The sequence below is a fragment of the Saccopteryx leptura genome, chromosome 3 (assembly GCF_036850995.1).
Source record: "Saccopteryx leptura isolate mSacLep1 chromosome 3, mSacLep1_pri_phased_curated, whole genome shotgun sequence".
In the NCBI taxonomy this organism is placed as follows: domain Eukaryota; kingdom Metazoa; phylum Chordata; class Mammalia; order Chiroptera; family Emballonuridae; genus Saccopteryx; species Saccopteryx leptura.
The window spans coordinates 15105322-15125614 of record NC_089505.1 but is presented as its reverse complement, the minus strand read 5'-3'; the positions used below and the strand labels follow the sequence as shown (position 1 = coordinate 15125614).

At 47.2% G+C, this 20293-nt stretch overlaps 1 protein-coding gene and 1 non-coding gene across 3 annotated transcripts in view; one reads left to right on the top strand and one right to left on the bottom strand.

Annotated features, from left to right (window-relative positions):
- Positions 1–20293, bottom strand: part of ZBTB2 (zinc finger and BTB domain containing 2) — a 31091-nt gene that overhangs the window by 10515 nt on the left and 283 nt on the right. Inside the window, exons 1-2 of one of the 2 annotated variants that reach the window (XM_066372985.1) lie at positions 19757–19904; positions 1253–1438 (exon numbers count right to left, since the gene is read on the bottom strand). In XM_066372985.1, coding sequence (XP_066229082.1) covers positions 1253–1425 — 173 coding nt within the window. In that variant the 5' untranslated portion in view covers positions 1426–1438; positions 19757–19904. Of the gene's footprint in view, positions 1–1252; positions 1439–19756; positions 19905–20293 lie in introns of those variants that run through there. The other variant, XM_066372984.1, reaches the window with a different exon arrangement.
- On the top strand, positions 4850–4978 carry LOC136401603 (small nucleolar RNA SNORA30/SNORA37 family). The gene has a single exon (XR_010750626.1). It is a non-coding gene; the product is annotated as a small nucleolar RNA SNORA30/SNORA37 family (small nucleolar RNA).

Sequence of the window (20293 nt, the reverse complement as noted above, 5' to 3'; positions counted from 1 at the left end):
CCTGTAAAACATGATTTTAAGGAGATTTAAAGTAAGGGTTTCTCAAAGATAAAAAAATGGGGGGGGGGGGAAGGACCTCAGGCAAGACTTAATTCAGTTTTAGATATGCTAAATGGGATGAGGGGAGGAAATACAATTGTAATTGTCGTCTGGCAGGCAGCCTGGGGCCTTGGGAAATCAAGATCAAGGTCAGAGCTGGAAACGGGTTTCCAGCAGAGGTCAGACCCAGGAAAGTGGTGAGCACCCATCAAGAGACAGCACAGAGCAAGGAACCGGAGTCTGGACCACCACTCACCCACACTCAGAGGGCAGAAAAGCAAGGGGCAGCGGAGCGATCACATGCAGATGACGACCCTTAAGAAGGAAGGAAACGGTAGCAAACTGCAGAGGACAAGGCCCGCGTGGCGACTGGGGGGAGGGCGGTGGTTCTGGTGACGAGGTGACCTTGAGGAACGGGAGAGTGACAGGGCAGAGACCACGCAGAGACCACAGTGCCTGCGGACGGGAAGAGCGTGGGCCGAGGCCAGGACGAGCGCGCCGTGGGTCACCCTGAAGAACTTGCGCAAACAGAGGACAGGACTGCGGCACCGGAACTCACTCAGGCAGTCTGCGGAGGACGGAAGCGCTGGCCCCTCATAGACTGGGGGCCGGGGCGGGCCTTAAAAGTATAAAATCAAAAGTGCAGACTAAAAAAAACTAAAGGGTGGGACCTGGGGCTTGAGGGCAGGAGGAAGACCCTTACCTTAAACACCCAGGGCCCTCTTCTCGAGATAGGCGAGATGTGGAGAAAGAACCAAGTAAAAATACTGGGATTGAGTCATTTTAAGAGCAACATGAAGAAAATTGGGGGGGGGGGGCGGGGGGCTAATGCCTTCAAGCTTCTCATTAGAGAAGGAGACAAGGATAAATACTGGAAGTCGGGGACACTCGGGCTGGGGCTGGAGTAGGGAGAGGAAGACAACAGTGAGGTCAGGCGGCAGCTGGCTTCCTAATGGACGTGATGTGGGACCCAGCCTGGCCAGGGTCCCTGGATGGGCTGCTGGGGGCTCGAAGTCCGTGATTCCCCAGGGCGCCTTGGAAGGATGAGTAACCAAGAAGGGTAAAGGGGCAAGTGAGGTCACAGGAAACTGGGAGCCCAGGGACGGGGCGCGGGTCCCCTGGCCGTGCTGAGGGCCAAGAGCAGGTCCAGCGGGACAGAGGGCCATGGAAGTTCAGTCGGCAATCATTAGATTATCACAACGATGTTAGTTACCTGGTCTGATGGACAAACAACATCTTAAAGTAATTGGAGAATGAAGCAAGAACTGATTTGTGTGCCTTGAAGTACACATCGCCGATGGCAACCGTGCAGTCACACAGGAAACCAAACTCTCGCTGAGCGTTTAACTGTTGCAGGAGAATAAGTCCATGGTTGGCCAAATCCATTTTTTAAAAAAATCTGCAAAGCAAACAATTTTTTTTAAGAAAGATAGTTCACAAATAGGTATGTATCCTTATAGTCACCAACAGTAATGATCACAGGTAACATGCCAGGCACTGCTAAAAACGCCCCCAAAATTGACTCAATTAGTCTTCACAACAGCCCTCTGAGTAGCTGTCATACTCCCATGCCACCAAGGACGGGCGGCACTGCTGGGGAATCCAGGGATCGCTTGATTTGCCCGAGTTTACACAAACGGTTTCAGTGGAGAAGTCAGGAAATGAACTCAGACAGTCTGACCTCCAGACAGCAATATTCCCTGATCATTTAGTCTTTTATTTTAGGATTCCAAATGCACATTTTAATGATCAAATCTCCGTAGAGATAAATTAAGGTGCTGGGTGAGCGTGGAGGTCATACCAAGATTTGGGGCAGTTGGTTATGCAGCCCCTACTGTGGCTAGGGCTGCCCCCCCTGGCAAAGGAGACGGAACTGCAGACCCCTTAGTCCCCTGGCTAAGGAAGGGTGCATGGGTGCTCGTCCCCCTTTTTTATGAAGGAGGAGAGGTGTCAGTAACATTGCCTAGACCAGGGGTCCCCAAACTTTTTACACAGGGGGCCAGTTCACTGTCCCTCAGACCATTGGAGGCCGGACTATAAAAAAAACTATGAACAAATCCCTATGCACACTGCACGTATCTTATTTTAAAGTAAAAAAACAGTCCTGGCTGGATGGCTCACTTGGCTGGAGCATTGTCTTGCAATGCAGAGGTGACTGGTTCAGTCCTTGGCTGGGACACATACAGAAACAGATTAATGCTTCTGTCTCCCCCTTACTCCCTTCCTCTCTCTGTATTCAATAAAAATAAAAAAATTAAAAAAAAAAAAAGTAAAAAAACAAAATGGGAACAAATACAATATTTAAAATAAAGAACAAGTAAATTTAAATCAACAAACTGACCAGTATTTCAATGGGAACTATGCTCCTCTCACTGACCACCAATGAAAGAGGTGCCCCTTCTGGAAGTGCGGTGGGGCCGGATAAATGGCCTCAAGGGGGCCGCATGCGGCTGTGGGCCGTAGTTTGGGGACCCCTGGCCTAGACCAACTAGCTAGAAGGTGAGAGTTAATATTTAAATCTAAATGTTCTGACTCCAGATTCTAAGACCTTCATTCTTCACATATCACCCCAACGACCCACTCGGCCTGAAGCCAGAGCTGGTTCATCAAAGCAGTAGATGCCTCCTTTCCATAGTCGAAGAGCAAATAGAAGTCCATTACACATAGATCAACATCATGCTTCACAGTATACCTAGTGCTTAGAAAGATTCTGTATCCCGAAGACTGGTCTGTTGCCGTAATATAACGTTATAGTAACTAAATATAGAAAAATATGGAAGATATATAAAAGTAATTAAGATAATATTAAAATCAATTAAGGAAATTAAATAAAGTTATGCTGTCTGGATAGGAATTAATATAGTGTGTACAGATGTGATAAACAGACTCTGACTTTCAAGCAGGGCCCAGTTAGTGTGTGTGAAGTTATACCTAGATAAGGAGTGGCTTGATGTCATAACTTCATAAGTAAGTTAACAGAAACAAGAACCTTCCCTAAGAACAACTTAAAAGTGGCTTGATGTGACATTTCAGTAAATTAACATACAAAAGGCTCCCTGCAAGGAACTCCCAAAAAGGTGGTTTGAGGTGATAATCCTGTAAATTGACACCAGTTAGAAGGCCTTGGCCGCCTGGCCTGTGGTGGCGCAGTGGATAAGTGTTGACTTGGAACGCTGAGGTTGGAGGTTCAAAACCCAGGGCTTGCGTGGTCAGAGCACATGTGGGAAATGATACTCCCTGTTCCTCCTCCCCCAGCTTTTCTCTCTCCTCCCTCACTAAAATGAATTAAAAAAAAAAAAAAGAAAAGAAAAAAAAGGCGTTGGCCAGAAAGGGCACTAAAGCTGAGTAAGGGCCCCCTGCTGCGGTAGTCGCCCAGACTCCAAGGTGAACGTGGACCGTCTCCACGCTGCTCTGAGCTCCGACCAAAAGACAGCCGAGAGGAGCATGCTGATGGGCCCCCTTAAGCTGTACCCAGGCACGCCAAAAGGATTTGTGAGTAATAAACTGCCTGTGTGATTCTTGCAACTAACTTGTATGTGGTTGTGTCTTTCCTTTGGTGGCAATTGGTATCGGCACTGATAAGTAGAATCCTCATAGCTAAGTAGAATCCTCATAGACATCTCAAGAGGAGTCTCCAAGAGGCTGCCAGCCCTGCTGGGAAGCAGGAGAGTCCTACTTACTGCACAGGGAAGTCGGATCAGGGATGCCTGATCCACCCAGAGCATGGGCTCTCCTGGGACAGGGACCAAGGCAGGGAAGTCCGCTCTCGCTGTTCAACAGAGTACTACCAGTTGTGGCGAGTACAACAAAGCAGGAAAAGGAAAAATAAACTGTGCCCATTTGCAGATGGCATGATTTGTTACTTAGAAAATTCCAAGGAATATACAAAAAACACTCCTAGAACTACTAAATAAGTTTGGCAATGCACAGGATATAAAACAAGCAGATAAAAATCTATTGTAATTCTATATACTTACTAACTTTGAACTTGTGGACCCTGAAATGAGAAATATTCCACTTACAATCACTAAAAAAGATGAAATAGATATATGAGAGTCTAACAAAACATGAATAAGACTTTGTTGAAAACTACAAAATGCTCAAGAAAGAAATAAAAAAGATCTTAATAGACACATACTGTATTTACAGTTAGGTAGACTCAACATAGTAAAAAAAAATAAATCAGTTTTTTCCAAATTGACATAGATTTTTTTTTTTTTTTTTGTATTTCTCTGAAGCTGGAAATGGGGAGAGACAGTCAGACAGACTCCCACATGCGCCCGACCGGGATCCACCTGGCACGCCCACCAGGGGGCGATGCTCTGCCCCTCCGGGGCGTCGCTCTATAGCGACCAGAGCTACTCTAGCCCCTGGGGCAGAGGCCAAGGAGCCATCCCCAGCACCCGGGCCATCTTTGCTCCAATGGACCCTCGGCTGAGGGAGGGGAAGAGAGAGACAGAGAGGAAGGAGAGGGGGAGGGGTGGAGAAGCAGATGGGCGCTTCTCCTGTGTGTCCTGGCCGGGAATCGAACCCGGGACTTCTGCACACCAGGCCGACGCTCTACCACTGAGCCAACCAGCCAGGGCCCAAATTGACATATAGATTTGATATAATTCCCATCAAAATACAAGTAAGATTATTTTGAAGACCTAATTGGCTTCATTACACAATTCATGATCAGGCAGCATCCTTTTCACAACTAGATACCTAGATACTTTTTTTTGGTAGATATAATAAACAATAATCTAAAATGTATATGTAAAAGCAAAGCAACCAGAATAGGAAAATAATTTTTAAAAAGAGTAATAAACTAGCACTTTCACAGGTCCTACTCGAGACAGTGGGGCCAGGACTTGGTAGCTGGTGCTGAAAGAAAAGCCTTGATTGCATCCTTGCCCTGGACCTGTGCCAGTGGCAGCTGTCACTCAACGAAACAGAGAAGAAAAAAAAAAGAGTAATAAAGTGGCCCTGGCCGGTTGGCTCAGTGGTAGAGCATCAGCCCGGCATGTGGAAGTCCTGGGTTTGATTCCCGGCCAAGGCACACAGGAGAAGCGCCCATCTGCTTCTCCACCTTTTCCCCTCTCCTTCCTCTCTATCTCTCTCTTCCCCTCCCGCAGCCAAGGCTCCATTGGAGCAAAGTTGGCCCGGGTGCTGAGCACGGCTCCATGGCCGCCTCCTCAGGCACTAGAATGGCTGGTTGCAGTGGAGCAATGCCCCAGATGGGCAGAGCATCACCCCCTGGTGGGCTTGCCAGGAGGATCCCAGTTGGGCACATGTGGGAGTCTGTCTGACTGCCCCCACCCCCCGCTTCTCACTTCGGAAAAAGAATAAAAAAGTAATAAAGTGAGAGAAATCAATGTATTTAAGTTCAAGATTGCATTATATAAGCTACAGTGCTCAAGACTATGTGGTATTGGTGGAGGGGTAAGCACAGATCAGTTGAACAGAACAGAGAACTCAGAAGTAGACCCACATAAATATGCACAATTGTGTGCAAAGGCATGAAAGCAATTCCGTGGAGGAGGAATAATCAGTTCAACAAATGATCTGGGATCAACTGGACTTCCATAGGCAAAATGGGGGGGGGAGAAACTTGACCTAAGACTGACCTTATATAAAAATTAACTTAAAAGTGGATCACAGACTCAAATGTAAGACACCAAAGTACCAAAGTATACCTTTTTTTTTTTTTTTTTACAGAGACAGAGAGAGGGGTAGATAGGGACAGACAGACAGGAACACAGAGAGATGAGAAGCATCAATCATTAGCTTTTCGTTGTGACACCTTAGTTCAGCGGTTCTCAACCTGTGGGTCGCAATCCCGGCGGGGGTCGAACGACCAAAACACACGATGGCTTTAGGCGACCCCTGTGTTTTGGTCGTTCGACCCCCGCCGGGGTCGTGACCCACAGGTTGAGAACCGCTGCCTTAGTTGTTCATTAATTGCTTTCTCATATGTGCCTTGACCGTGGGACTACAGCAGACCGAGTAACCCCTTGCTCAAACCAGCGACCTTGGTTCCAAGCTGGTGAGCTTTTGCTCAAACCAGATGAGCCTGTGCTCAAGCTGGCGACCTTGGGGTCTCGAACCTGGGTCCTTCCGCATCCCAGTCCGACGCTCTATCCACTGCACCACTGCCTGGTCAGGCCCAAATTATAACTTTTGGAAAAAAAAAATGGGAGAAAACCTTAGAGATTTACGGTTTAGAGACTTTTTATACTTGATATCAAAAGTACAATCCATAACTAGAAATGGATAGACTGCCTGACCAGGCGGTGGCGCAGTGGATAGAGCGTCGGGCTGGGATGCCGAAATGGATAGACTTTATTAAATTTAAAACTCTCTAAAATCGATAGAATTAAAGAAGCTACTGTGGAGAATCAATTACTAATAAACTTTAAAATAAAAACACAATTCTTACACAGCAGGTGAACTCTCTACTCTCCTTCCTGTTCTAGAAATTGAGAAATTGACAGATGGAGAAATTAGCAAATGTGCCCTAACACAAATGAATTGGAATAATATTTTGAGAGATTGATCAGGTCATAAAGCAAGAATTCAGTATGTCAGGTTTTGTGTTTTCTACCAAGAACTGTATCCATGCTCCGGCTGGGTAGCTAAATTGGTTAGAGCAGTGGTCCCCAATCCCCGGTACTAGTCCGTGGGCCATTTGATACTGGTCGGCAGAGAAAGAATAAATAACTTACATTATTTCCGTTTTATTTATATTTAAGTCTGAACGATGTTTTATTTTTAAGAAAATGACCAGATTCCCTCTGTTACATCCGTCTAAGACTCACTCTTGACGCTTGTCTCAGTCACGTGATACATTTATCCGTCCCATTGGTCCCCAACCTTTTTTGGGCCACGGACCGGTTTAATGTCATAAAATATTTTCACGGACCGGCCTTTAGGATGGGACGGATAAATGTATCACGTGACCGAGACAAGCGTCAAGAGTGAGTCTTAGACGGATGTAACAGAGGGAATCCGGTCATTTTCTTAAAAATAAAACATCGTTCAGACTTAAATATAAATAAAACGGAAATAATGTAAGTTATTTATTCTCTCTGTGGACCGGTATTGGTCCGCGTCCTGGGGGTTGGGGACCACTGCACTAACACACTGTTACAATATTACTCCCTTGATGTTATGAGGGGAGTAGCTATTATTTACGGAGTGTTTTCTGTTATCCGTTCATTTTCAGATGTTACTCATCTAATTTCACATGAACTTATTTGAGCTATCTGAGGTATTGCTACCCACACGTTTTATAAATGTGGACACGGGCGTGGGGAAGGTAGGTTGCTTGCACAAGATTATAGAATCCGTAAGTGCAAACAGGCCCATGTGATGTCAGAGTTTACAACTGCAAATGTGTTTGTTTAAAATGAATAAGAAGTAGTCTTTTTATTGCTGCTTTTACATATATATTCTTGTTATAAGAGATTTAAATATTTATTTATTTACAGAGACAGAGAGAGTCAGAGAGAGGATAGACAGGGACAGACAGACAGGAACGGAGAGATGAGAAGCATCAATCATTAGTTTTTCGTTGCAATTTGCGACCCCTTAGTTGTTCATTGATTGCTTTCTCATATGTGCCTTGACTGCGGGCCTTCAGCGGACTGAGTAACCCCTTGCTCAAGGCCAGTGACCTTGGGTCCAAGCTGGTGAGCTTTTTGCTCAAACCAGATGAGCCCGCGCTCAAGCTGGCGACCTCGGGGTCTCGAACCTGGGTCCTTCCGCATCCCAGTCTGACGCTCTATCCACTGCGCCACTGCCTGGTCAGGCAAGAGATTTAAATATTATGGACAAAATGTGAGAGCTGTCCATCACCCAGCAGTTGTCCACACTCTGCCCAGTGCTGGGGATTATCACTTTTTAAAGTATCTTTGCCAGTGTCACTTTTTTTACTTTTGATGGATTTAATGATGAGGTGAAGTATATTTTATATTAATGATCATTTATATTTCCCCTTGTATCTCTTCATGAGCTTTGCTCATTTATTTTAAATCGAGTTGTTTGCTTTCTTTCTCATCGATCTGTAAAATCCTTTGTATATAGCCTGACCTGTGGTGGCACAGTGGATAAAGCGTCGACCCGGAAATGCTGAGGTTGCCGGTCCGAAACCCTGGGCTTGCCTGGTCAAGGCACGTATGGGAGTTGATGCTTCCAGCTCCTCCCCCCCTTCTCTGTCTCTCCTCTCTCTCTCTCTCTCTCTGTCTGTCTCTCCCTCTCCTCTCTAAAAAAAAAAAAAAATGAATAAATAAAAAAAATTAAGAAAAAAATCCTTTGTATATAAGGAAAATGGGCCCTTTGTCACAACTGCTGCTAATATTTTTCTCTTGATTTTGTTTTATAGAGATTTTGTGTGTGTGTGTGTGTGTGGCAGAGACAGGGGGAGTCAGAGAGAGGGACAGATAGGGACAGACAGACAGGAACAGAGAGAGATGAGAAAGATCAATTCTTCATTGCGGTTCCAGTTCCATAGTTGTTCATTGATTGATTTCTTATATGTGCCTTGACTGGGGAGCTATAGCAGACTGAGTGATCCCTTGCTCAAGCCAGTGACCTGGCACTCAAGCTGGTGATCCTTGTTAAAACCAGATGAGCCCACCCTCAAGCTGGCGACCTCGAGGTTTCGAACCTGGGTCCTCCGCATCCCAGTACAATGCTCTATCCACTGTGCCACTGCCTGGTCAGGCTATAGAGATTTTTGACATACACAATTTTCCATTTAATGTCATCAAATTTATCAGTATTTTACAGGAGGATTATGAGGTTTTATATTAAAGGGTACATATTATCTTCTTTGATAGAACAAAATGTATGATTCCCTCTCATGCCCTACAGAGACAAACATAAGTCTTTTATTCAGACCGTAAGAATGAAGCCATGTTAAAACGGCAAAATGCTTCTTTTTTTAAGGGAGTCTACTAGTTATTTCAGTGCCTCAGCTTTGGAGCCTCTAAAATAGGAAACACGCTGACCCTGCCTTTCAAATACTAAGGGAAGGAAATGGTGCAGGAGTCTCAGAGAAGTGCTACAAATGAAAGGAGGAAAGACAAAGGGAACAGCTGTATGTTTATAATTCACACGGGGGAAAAAAAACCCCACACTGATCAATTTCTAAAAATCATATTTTAACCCTGGCTGGGTGGCCCAGTGAATACAGCATCGTCCTGGTGCACTGAGGTCCAACATCCCCAGTCAGGGCAAATACAAGGAGCATCAACAAGCGCACAACTGAACGGAACAATGAGTTGATGCTTCTCTCTCTCTCTCTCTCTCTCTCTCTCTCTCTCTCTCCCCCCTTCTCTCCCTCACCCTCACTTCTCTCCCTCCTTTCATCTCTTTCTCAAATCAATGGAAAACAATAAATAAAAATCTTATTTTAGAGACTAAAAAAGGCTTTCTCAGGAAGAAATATACCTGAGAACGAGCCTGAGATAAAGGGGTGAGAGGGAAGAGGAGGAGGAGGAGGAGGAAGGAGGCAGAGAGGAGGAGGGCGGAGAGAAGGAGAGGCAGGTGACAGAAGGGGCCCAGGCCTGGATCCCTGGCAGTTCCCACCCCGCCTGCCCAGCTGACAGCACTGCCCTTTCTAAATCTTCTTCCTCATAGCCTGACCTGTGGTGGCGCAGTGGATAAACTGTCAACCTGGAAACGTTGTCAGGTTTCCAGGTTGCCGGTTCAAAACCATGGGCTTGCCTGGTCAAGGCACATATGGGGAGTTGATGCTTCCTGCTCCTCCCACCTTCTCTCTCTCTCTCTCTTTCTCTAATGAATAAAAAAAAAAAATCTTAAATCTTCTTCCTCATCAAAGCCCCTTCTTAATCATTACCATGAGGCTTGCGGAAGAATGTTGTGTAGGCTGAGCCCGCAGCCTCTCCACCCTGGCCCTGCGGGAGGCTACCGCCCAGCCCTGTGGAATGAATGCCTGCTCTTCCACCTCCATCACTGGCTCAGCGGCCACTTCGGGCCCGCTGCAGTGAAGTGGCTCACCAAGGTCACCAAGAATGGTTTCCCAGCCCTATGGACTCTACCGCTCTGCAGCACTTAACACCCTTCCTCCTGCGCCACCAATATCCTGTCCCAGGCTCCCAGGCCCTGCGCTCCGGTTTGGTCTCATCTCCGGCTATTCTATTTTAATCTCCATCAACAACTCCTCTGTCACGGCTGCTCTCTCTGCCTTTGGTTCACAGCCCGCTCCTCAATCTGTAGGCTCTCTTTGGTGATCTGACCCGCTTCCACCTGGATGTCCCATAGATGGAATGTCCCTACATGTCCTTGGTGCATGGTGCTGCCTTTGGCCCCTTGGCCACTCCAGGAAACCCAGTGTAACTTTCAGGCCTCCACTCCTCTTATCTCTCCAATCAGTCACCAAGTCCCACCAACCTCAACTCTGTGTCACGGCCCAGCCTTAGCTCTCTCTCTCCACTTGTGTCCTGTTTCCAGCTCCAGACCCCCTAATCCATCTACAACGATCTTCCCAAAGAGCAAATATGATGTTCCTATCCTCACTATTGCCTTTGGGATGAAACCCCAAAGAGAGAGCGTATGCCGGCCAGACAGCCAGGGACAGACAGAAAGGAAGGGAGAGAGATGAGAAGCATCAACTCGTAGTTGCAGCACCTTAGTTGTTCATTGATTGCTTTCTCATACGTGCCCTGACTGGGAGGCTCCAGCCAAGCCCAGTGACCCCTTGCTCAAGCCAGCAACCTTCAGCTCAAGCCATGACCTTGGGCTTCAAGCCAGCGATCATGGGGTCATGTCTATGATCCCACACTCCAGCCGGTGACTCCACTCAAGCTGCTGAGTCTGCACGCAAGCCAGCAACCTTGAGGTGAAACCCAAATTCTTCAACATAACTTACCCAGTCCTCATGACCCCAGCCCTGCTAATTCTGCACTGTATGTTCTAGCACAAATCTAATCTAATGGTTTCCTAGATTTGGATTTCAGACCTACTAAAAGCCAACCAACCAACCAACCAACCTCAAAGTGAGGACACCAACAGATGTGGCTCCCCTCTTTATTTTGCAAGAAGAGCCATAAAACAGTCATATACTAGTAGGAATGGGAGACTTTTAAATACAAATAGGTAGAAAGGTCATAATGTCAGAATATCTTTATAAAGAAAGGGCAAGTTTGGCACTATCATTTATATATATTCAACATGTAAAAAAATAAATTATTTTCTAATGAAAAGACATCCCAATATAGAATTTTACTTTAAGACATAAAGTTGTGCCTAATTGTTTTTTGGATACAAGACTGTCTGCTTGGTGATCTTTACCAAGTGGTCAGTAATAGTCCTAATTTGTTCTGAAATCCAGGTATTATTAAAAATCCAGTTTTATTCAAGTATGTTAATAGAGACAAAATGGTGTTATTTCACTCACTTTGGAAATTCTGAGTGAACTGAGATAGGATGAAGAAGGTGCCAGAAGGTCCTGGATGCCCAGGACATTGGTGGGTCCTAACGGTCTGCTGCACTCACTGCTGGACCTCACTCTCAGTGCTGAGTGGCTCAGCAACCTAATTTCTACACATAGTCAAGAGAGGGCCTGTTTGAACCTGCTGCTTTCCCAGGGACTCGCCACTGCTACCTGCTCCCAGCTCCACCTGTCTTCTGCAAGAATTCCGACACTCACAGGAGAGCCCTTCCGGTCTCTGGGGCATCTGTGAAAAGCCAGTTTACATGACTGCCTGATGTTTCCAGAAAGCGGGCGTTGAGTCCTATCTATCATTTATTTGTCCATGTGACAGCCCTGTCTGGTGTTCAATATTAATTTTTTTAAAATTTATTGATTGATTTTAGAGAGAAAGGGGGAGAGGGAGAGAGAAACATTGATTTGTTGTTCTGCTTATTTATGTACTCATTGCTTGGTTCTTTTATGTGCCCTGATGGGGATCGAACCCACAATCTTGGCAATCTTGGCACATTGGTTGCAACACCTTAGTTGTTCATTGATTGCTTTCTCGTATGTGCCTTGACCGTGGGCCTTCTGCAGACCAAGTAGCCCCTTGCTCAAGCCAGCGACCTTGGGTCCAGGCTGGTGAGCTTTTGCTCAAACCAGATGAGCCTGCACTCAAGCTGGCGACCTCAGGGTCTCGAACCTGAATCCTTCCGCATCCCAGTCCGACATTCTATCCACTGCGCCACCGCCTGGTCAGGCAATCTTGGCACATTGGGACAACACCTAGCCAACTGAGTTACCTGGACTGGGTCTGGTGTTCAATATAAGTTATATAAATCAATAACTATATGTTTGGAGAGGGGAGTGTTGAGTTACAGTTATAGCTTCATCTCTTACCAGCTGGCAATTTGGGGTAAAAGTTCAATTTCTACTTAGATTAACCTAAAATATTTTCATGAGCTTACTGTGTTATTTTGGAAGGATATTTCAATTTTAAATGTCATTTCATGTTTCTTCATGCTAACAATAGAGTTCTGAATAGCGCTTTATAGTTTATAATAACCCTTCATACATAACATTTAATCCTCAATAATACCATGGTATATCATTTTCTTGCTATTCACTATTAATAATAATAATAACCACAGCATTAATGAAAAATGACCATGTACATGCCAAGGATCGGTTATCCTCTTTCCAGAGGAAGAATTCAGACTCAGAGAGGTGAAGTAACTTGCTCACATGTAGGGCTACCTCTTTTTTTTTTTTTAACACATTAAAAAAAATTTTTTTTTTAATTGATTTTAGTGAAAGAAGGGAGAGGAAGACAGGAACATGAATTTGTATGTGCCCTGACCGAGGGTCAAACTGGCAACCTCTGCACTTCTGGACAATGCTCTAATCAGCTGAGCTATCCAACCAGGGCAGGCTAACTCTTAAGAAGCAGATCTGAGGGGGTAGGGGTGGTGGTGGATAGAAGCAGCAGATTGGGGAAGTGGTCAAATATCTGGTGAGGGCTCTCTAAAGTGCCAGGCCTAGGGGATGTGATGATATGCAGAATACACGAATTCCGGGGTGTAATCAAGTATGTACACACATTTATAATAGCCAGCTCTGATAAGAGCTATCAAAGAAAAGTATAAGTAAATATGAGGTTCTAATTTGGGGTCTGGGGGTCAGGAAAGTCTTTTGTAAAGGAATGCTAGTTAAGCAGATAAAGAATGAGATGAGTTTATCGGGCAAAAACAGAGTATTCCAGGCAGAGGGATCAGCACTTGCAAAAAGTCTTAAGACAGGAGGGAGCAAGATGCAACTGAGGAATGGGAAGGAGGCCACTGTGGCTTTAGGGCAAAGAGCCGGGGAAGAACGGGGCAAGATGAGGCTGGGGCTCAGGTATTGTTACTCATCTGTTTTGGTTCTGTTCTTCTAAAGATTTTATTTACTCATTTTAGAGAGCAGAGAGAGAAGGGGGGAGGAGTGGGAAGCCTCAATTCATAGTTGCTTCTCGTATGTGCCTTGACCAGCCAAGTCTGGGGTTTCAAACCAGCAACCTCAGCATTCCAGGTTGATGCTTTGTCCCCTGAGCCACTACTGGAGAGAAAGTGACGAGAAGCCACTGAAGGGATTTCCAGCAGGGTGACACGATCAGATGTCTGCAATTTCAAAATGAACTCAATTGGGGGGGGGGGTAGTGGTCAAGAGGTGGGCGAGGGGAGATATGTTAGAGGTGGTCGAGAGGGGAGAGGCCAGACGGGGTAGGGTGATGAAGAAGAGGAAGGGCAGGATCTGAAAGACAGTGTAACTGCAGAGACTGGGCTCTCCGCTAGGGGAGGGGACATAGGCCAAAATCTGATTTTGTGGGAAAGATCATGAAGTTAGCTTCTCTGGACTGTGTTTGTCTGAGAGTCTTTGGAGAAGCCAGGTGTGTCTGACCTATTAAGTCACATGACAGTTCAGTGCAACGAAAACTGTAAACAAGCTGGAGTCAAACTGAACTGGGGTCTTCTGGGGATAAATCTCATGCTCTTTCCACCACACTACCTTGCCATAGTAAATTCAGAGACTGTAAGATAGGTCATGTTGAAATAAAGAGAAACGACTTCCCAAAGCCAAATGTAAATGATCGTTTATACTGCTGAATGCTTTGGCTTTGATCACCATTTCTTCCCACACTGATAACAGATACTACACAGATGTCAAGTGCTTTTAGCTTCCATCACGTGGCACAGCTGGGCTGATCTTGAGTTACTCAGCTTTTGGGGGTGCAGCTGAATGGGACAAACATAATCACACTAGGATGTGACAACCCAAGTTCCTCCCTCACTTTCAGAATAGGAACAGGAGGCCAAAACAGCTTTTAGGAATTGATGATTCACTTTTAAAAGATAATAGCTCTCTTAAGATACTAAATACCACTTAGACTACCCATTTCAAGGGCAATAAAAGGTCCTCTAAAGTCCTTGATTTTATTTAAGTGAAGCATATACAAATATTGTAATGCACAGGACACATCAGTAACAGAAAAGCACTACCCACAAGTAAAATGGATTCCTTCAAGTGGTTAGACCACTTACCAGGATAAAAAAACTGCTTTTTTTCAGTTAGTATTATTAATAATAAATACTCAAGGGCCCACAAAGTAAACTTGAATGAGCCTGGTCATTTGCATTTTTGTAAATTTTAAAACTGCATTTCAAAGCTAGGAAATGTATCTTATTTAGTTGTGGTGACAGATTGGTGTATATACATATATTTTAACATTTCTTGAGTTTATCCTCTTCTACAATAATTAGAAAAAGAAGGTACACAAACTAACCAATAGCAGTTACTTTGACTTTGGAAAGTATTGCATTTGTAAAAGATTTGTCTTTTCAATTATATTTTGCCTAAGTTAACATTAAAATTAGTTTTTAATTTCTGAGTACAAGTTGAGGTCAGTGCAGGGACAGTTTAGGTGTCAAGAAGAAGCAGGTCACAGATTCATGGCTAGTAAAGAGTTGATATTAAAGTGATAATTCTTAAGCCATTATGCGACAACCAACTTTAGGAACACCTACATGTGAGTACACAGCAAAATTTAAAACCTAATCTAATTTGCTTCTAATAACCCACCAATGTAGAGATTGCCTTCCTTATTTAAATGCTGTATGATGATTAGTAAAATCAATCTGCACAAAACAAAGTCATGGTCCTTACTGGGTAGCTCAGCTGGTTAGTGTCATCCGAATACAGCAAGGTTGCAGGTTTAATCCCCAGGGTTAGGGCACATACAAGAATCAATCAGCCTGACCTGTGGTGGCGCAGTGGATAAAGCGTCGACCTGGAATGCTGAGGTCACCGGTTCAAAACCCTGGGCTTGCCTGGTCAAGGCACATATGGGAGTTGATGCTTCCTGCTCCTCCCTTCTCTCTCTCTCTCTCTCTTTCTCTCTCTCTCCTGTCTAAAATGAATAAATAAAGTCTTTAAAAGAAAAAAAAAATCAAAAATTAAAAAAAAAAAAATCAATCAATGAACCTGACCAGTTGATAAGCAGGGGATAGAGTGGGCTGGGATGCAGAGGACCCAGGCTCAAACCCCGAGGTCTCAGGCATGAGTGCAGACTCATCTGGCTTGAGTGTGGGCTCACCAGCTTGAGTGTGGGATCATAGACCCGACGCCATGGTCGCTGGCTTGAGCCCAAAGGTGGCTGGTTAGAAGCCCAAGGTCGCCAGCTTGAGCCCAAGGTTGCTGGCTTGAACAAAGGGTCACTTGCTCTGCTATAGCCCCCTCCCCCACTCAGGTCAAGGCACATATGAGAAAGCAATCGCTGAACAACTACGGAACCACAACGAAGAACTGATGCTTCTCACCTTGCCCCCTTCCTGTCTGTCTTTCTCTCTGACTCTACCTCTGTTAAAAAAACCCCCACAAAAACACAGAAAAAGAACAAACCTCCATCTAATGTTTAGGATATTTACTTTATTTCCTCCCTCAGGAAATAAAAATTCTCAACTCCCTTTTAGGTTTTCAGGGTCACACTTTGGAACAGTAATACCCCAAGGCAGTAGGTAAAGCAATAAATGTCCTCTTGCCAGATGCATTTTGAAATTCGTGGTAAAGTCTCCAGCCAAACAGCAGTTCTTCCTTTACTGGGCCAGGCTGGTGCCGCAGTACTTGCCCAGAGTTTCAGTTACTTCAGGGAAAGAAGAGTGGGTCTAGGGATGATGCTCTCAGAGACAGGCAGGAGATGGCAGGAGAGGCTCCTCCTCAGGAGCTGACCCCTTAGCAATCTCCTTCAGTTCCTACTCGATTTCAGTACTTCTCAGGCTGGGAAAAGCATAACCCCTCCCACAGGGATCTGCAGTGTTCTCAAGGTGCATATTCTTAGAGGGCTGGGATGAATACAATGTGATATTATTTTAAAGAAGTTTTATAGTACAAAGGTGCAGAATCTGGAGGACAGTGTAATATTCATATTGATCTTTAAAATAAAAACGAAACTGTCACAATGGCAGTTTTTATTCCACGACCTAAAACATGCCTATTTATTCTCTGCGGCTGGAGTATTGTGGTGGAAGTTTGTAGAGTATTACCTACCTATTTACACTCTCTTTGAAGAGAAGCTTTAAAACTGGCAAGGAAGCAGCTGTACTGGACAATATAGCTTTAGGGGTGGTTTATCTGTCACCCACTATGAACGCCTTCCCTGTTGATTATTAGTGGCACTTAATAGCACTGGTAAATTACTTCTTGTACTTTGAGTTCTTATGAGGATTTCAGTAACAGGTCAATTCCTTGTGTAAGGCCAGAAGCCAGGGCCACTACTATCAAAGCAGCCTGGCCCATGCAGATTCGCATTGGATTCGGACAGTCGGTAAAGAAACAACGGAGTCACAAACTGGTGGGCCATAGTCTTTAATCCTAGCTTGCACCCGGCGGGCAAGTAAAAACATACACTGGGCTCCAAAACCCACACACATTCAGTGCTCACAAAGCTACTGACTTATCCGAGTTTCCTAGAATCAAAGGTTTCTAGCTCACCAGACTTATTCACCTCTGTTCCCCATCTCCTTCCTTCTCCCTGCACAAACTCTGCACTAACTGGCTTTTCACCCAACACTCCGCCATCTTGGCTGCTTCTCCTGGCCTCCTCCACGTGGCCTTTCTCTGCTCTGCTCTCTAACGCTAATCCCAGGAACCAAGAGCCAGCTCCCGTTCTGCCCCCATTTTATAGTGTAGCTTCACAACCTTTAATCCAATATACAAAATAGGAAAGTCTCTAATACAGGGGTCCCCAAACTATGGCCCGCGGGCCACATGCGGCCCCCTTAGGCCATTTATCCGGCCCCCGCCGCACTTCTGGAAGGGTACCTCTTTCATTGGTGGTCAGTGAGAGGAGCATAGATAGTTCCCATTGAAATATTGGTCAGTTTGTTGATTTAAATTTACTTGTTCTTTATTTTAAATATTGTATTTGTTCCCGTTTTGTTTTTTTACTTTAAAATAAGATATGTGCAGTGTGCATAGGGATTTGTTCATAGTTTTTTTTTATAGTCCGGCCCTCCAATGGTCTGAGGGACAGTGAACTGGTCCCCTGTGTAAAAAGTTTGGGGACCCCTGCTCTAATACAAAGACACTTCTCTGAGGCATGATTGGATTGTACCGCCCCACATCAAAAAGGGTGGGAAAGGCTTAATCCCAAAACCAAGCCCCAGGCTACAAAGATTCTGCCTGCCTTTAGCCCACCCCCAATACACATTAATATCACCTGGGCAATGGCCTCCACGTGGGCAGCGTCATCTTTAACAAAGTGAGCATAATATATTTTATCTGCCCAACACCTTGGCTAGAAGATAAACATATAAACCATATATTTAAGTGAGAAACATCCTATTTGAAGGAATGTAGTATTAGTTGTAATCTTTCTTCCTAAGAATTACCTTTTAACAGTTTGTTAACACCCTGGATAGACACCAAGGTTATTTAGAATGTGTGAAGCCAGTGTACACGGCCACCATCACAGCCGCTGGCCCTGAGAAGAGGGGAGATAGTGAGACAGACTCCCGCATGCACCCCCACCTTGATCCATCCAGCAACGCCTACCTGGGGCAATGCTAGAATCAACAGAGCCATTTTTAGCAGCAGAGGGTAAGAGGCAAACAAGCTATCCTCCATGACAGGGCGGATGCTGGAACCAATGGAGCCTCTGGCTGCCGGAGGGGAAGAGAAGCAGATAGATGGTGGGTACTCCTGTGTGCTCCAACCAGGAATGGAAGCCCGGAAGTCCATATGCCTGGCAATGGCCTATCTATCCACTGAACCAGCCAGCAGGGCAGAATGCAAAATAAAATAACTAATTTTTTTGTTTGTAATAAATCAGAGAAATTAGAATTTAAAAACGTCTGATTTCCAATTTCCAATTTAAATTTCAAGCCTCTCGTATTAAAATGCTAGTGCCAGTCACACTGCTCCTTGTGTTGCATCAGGGTCAGGGCAGACACAGACGGTCCATCCCAGAAAGGACAGGGCAGCCCAATTAAGCAAATCCAGAGCACCCTGAACTGTTTTAATGTTTTATTTTACCAAGACAATAACCTAGGAAAAGAAATACAATTGAGTCTCATATGCTAAGAGAGCACACTAGATAAGCAAATGAACCCTGCAGATGGGTGGGGTCAAGAAGGAGCCTGGGGTATTTCCCTAAGGCACAATTAGGAGTTCAATAATTGCCAAGTTCTTGCAGTAAATGGTGTAGCAATAACTTAACTGTATTTTCACTCTGGCCAGTTGCCTGCTCTACTACCTTTGCTTTCTTTTTTATTGCCCTCTTTAATTCACTACCGGCTGAAAGCGAGAAGAACCATGCTTCCTAAGCATCTTCTACACTACCAGTTCTCTTTGCAGTCCTGCTCAAACATTAATCGTTTGGGGTTTTCGCTGCACCGAGAAGACGACTCGGGGTGGGAAGCGGCCTCCGCGCCCCGGACCGCCCCTTCTCGGAACCCTACGGGGGTGAGGGCTGCGCCGGCCCCACGCCGCGAGGCTGAGCAGCATAAACCACAGAGCAGCTCCTGGCCTTATCGGAAGCGCACATCGCCCGCGGGGCGGAAGCCCGAGGCCCCCCGCTCAGCGCGCCCACACCCGCCGTCCGGCCCGCAGCGGGCGACCGAGGCGGTACCCGGGAAGACCTACATTTCCCTGGCGCGCCGAGAGTGGGCCAACGGCCGCCCCGCCCCGCCCGGCTCTGCCCCGCCCCAGGGGGCGGGGCCGGCCAGACCGGAGGGGGCCGGGAGCACAGGCGCCGCGCACCCCGGCCCGCCCCCAGCCCCTGGGGCTGAGAGAAAGGAGGGGAGGGGCGACGCATTCGGGCTGCGCCGTCCCGCGTGCGCGCGCGCGCTCGCCCCAAGTCCCGCGGAGTTTAACACAATGCCGACGCCTACGCCGTGCGCAACGCCCCGGCCGGCGCAACAGTCCCGGCGCCGGGGGCGGGGGTGGACAGACAAGGAGAGGGGAAAGAGCGCGCGCGAGAGCCGGAGACAGCGCGAGACCCACAGAGGCCGGAAGCGCGCGTGCGCGCCCCCGCCCGCGGGCGGGGAGGCGGAGCCGCAGCAGTAGCGGCAGCAGCTGTAGGAGCCGCTGCAGCTGGGAGAAGCGCCAGAGAGGCCGGGCCTGCTCCGGTCGGACCGGATCCCTCCCCTCCCCCTCCCTGCTCGCTCCCCTCCCCCAAACCACTTCCGCAGCTCGCGGCCTTGCCGCCGAAGAAGCAGCGGCGGCGGCAGCAGAAGGCGGCGGCCAGGCGTCGGAAGGATTACGCACCTGACGGGCCCTCCTCTTGGGGCTCCAGCGCGGGCCGCTCACCGGCCGCCGCCGCTCGGGACGCACTTCGCGGTGGCGGCGGGAAGGGAGGGACCGGCGACGGAGAACGGAACGCGGATCGCCCCCTCCCCTTCTCCCTCCCTCCCTCCTCCGATCCGCCGCCCGCCCTCTCGGCTTCCGTCCCCTCCCCCTCCCGCAAAGCCCCGGATGGAGCCGCCGCCGACTCGCCGCCGCCTGGCTCCGGGGGATGGTTTTGTCAGGCGGCCAGAGCCCCGGCGCCAGGCGCGGCCGCCGCCGCCCCCAGGGGCGCCCCTGCCTTTACTTCCCAGAACCGGGTCCCCGTGTGGCCCGGGCCCTCCGCCTGCCTTCAGCCGGAGCCCCGGGACGGGGGTCATTCGCCTTCTTTGTTGCCACCGCCGCTGCCGGAACCGTTTGCGAGCTCCGGTGGCCCCCGCCCCCCCTCCGCCCTCCGGGGCCCGGGCCGGGGGCGGCACGTGGGCACCCGCCCCGGGAGGCGGAGGCGGAGGCGGTGCGCGC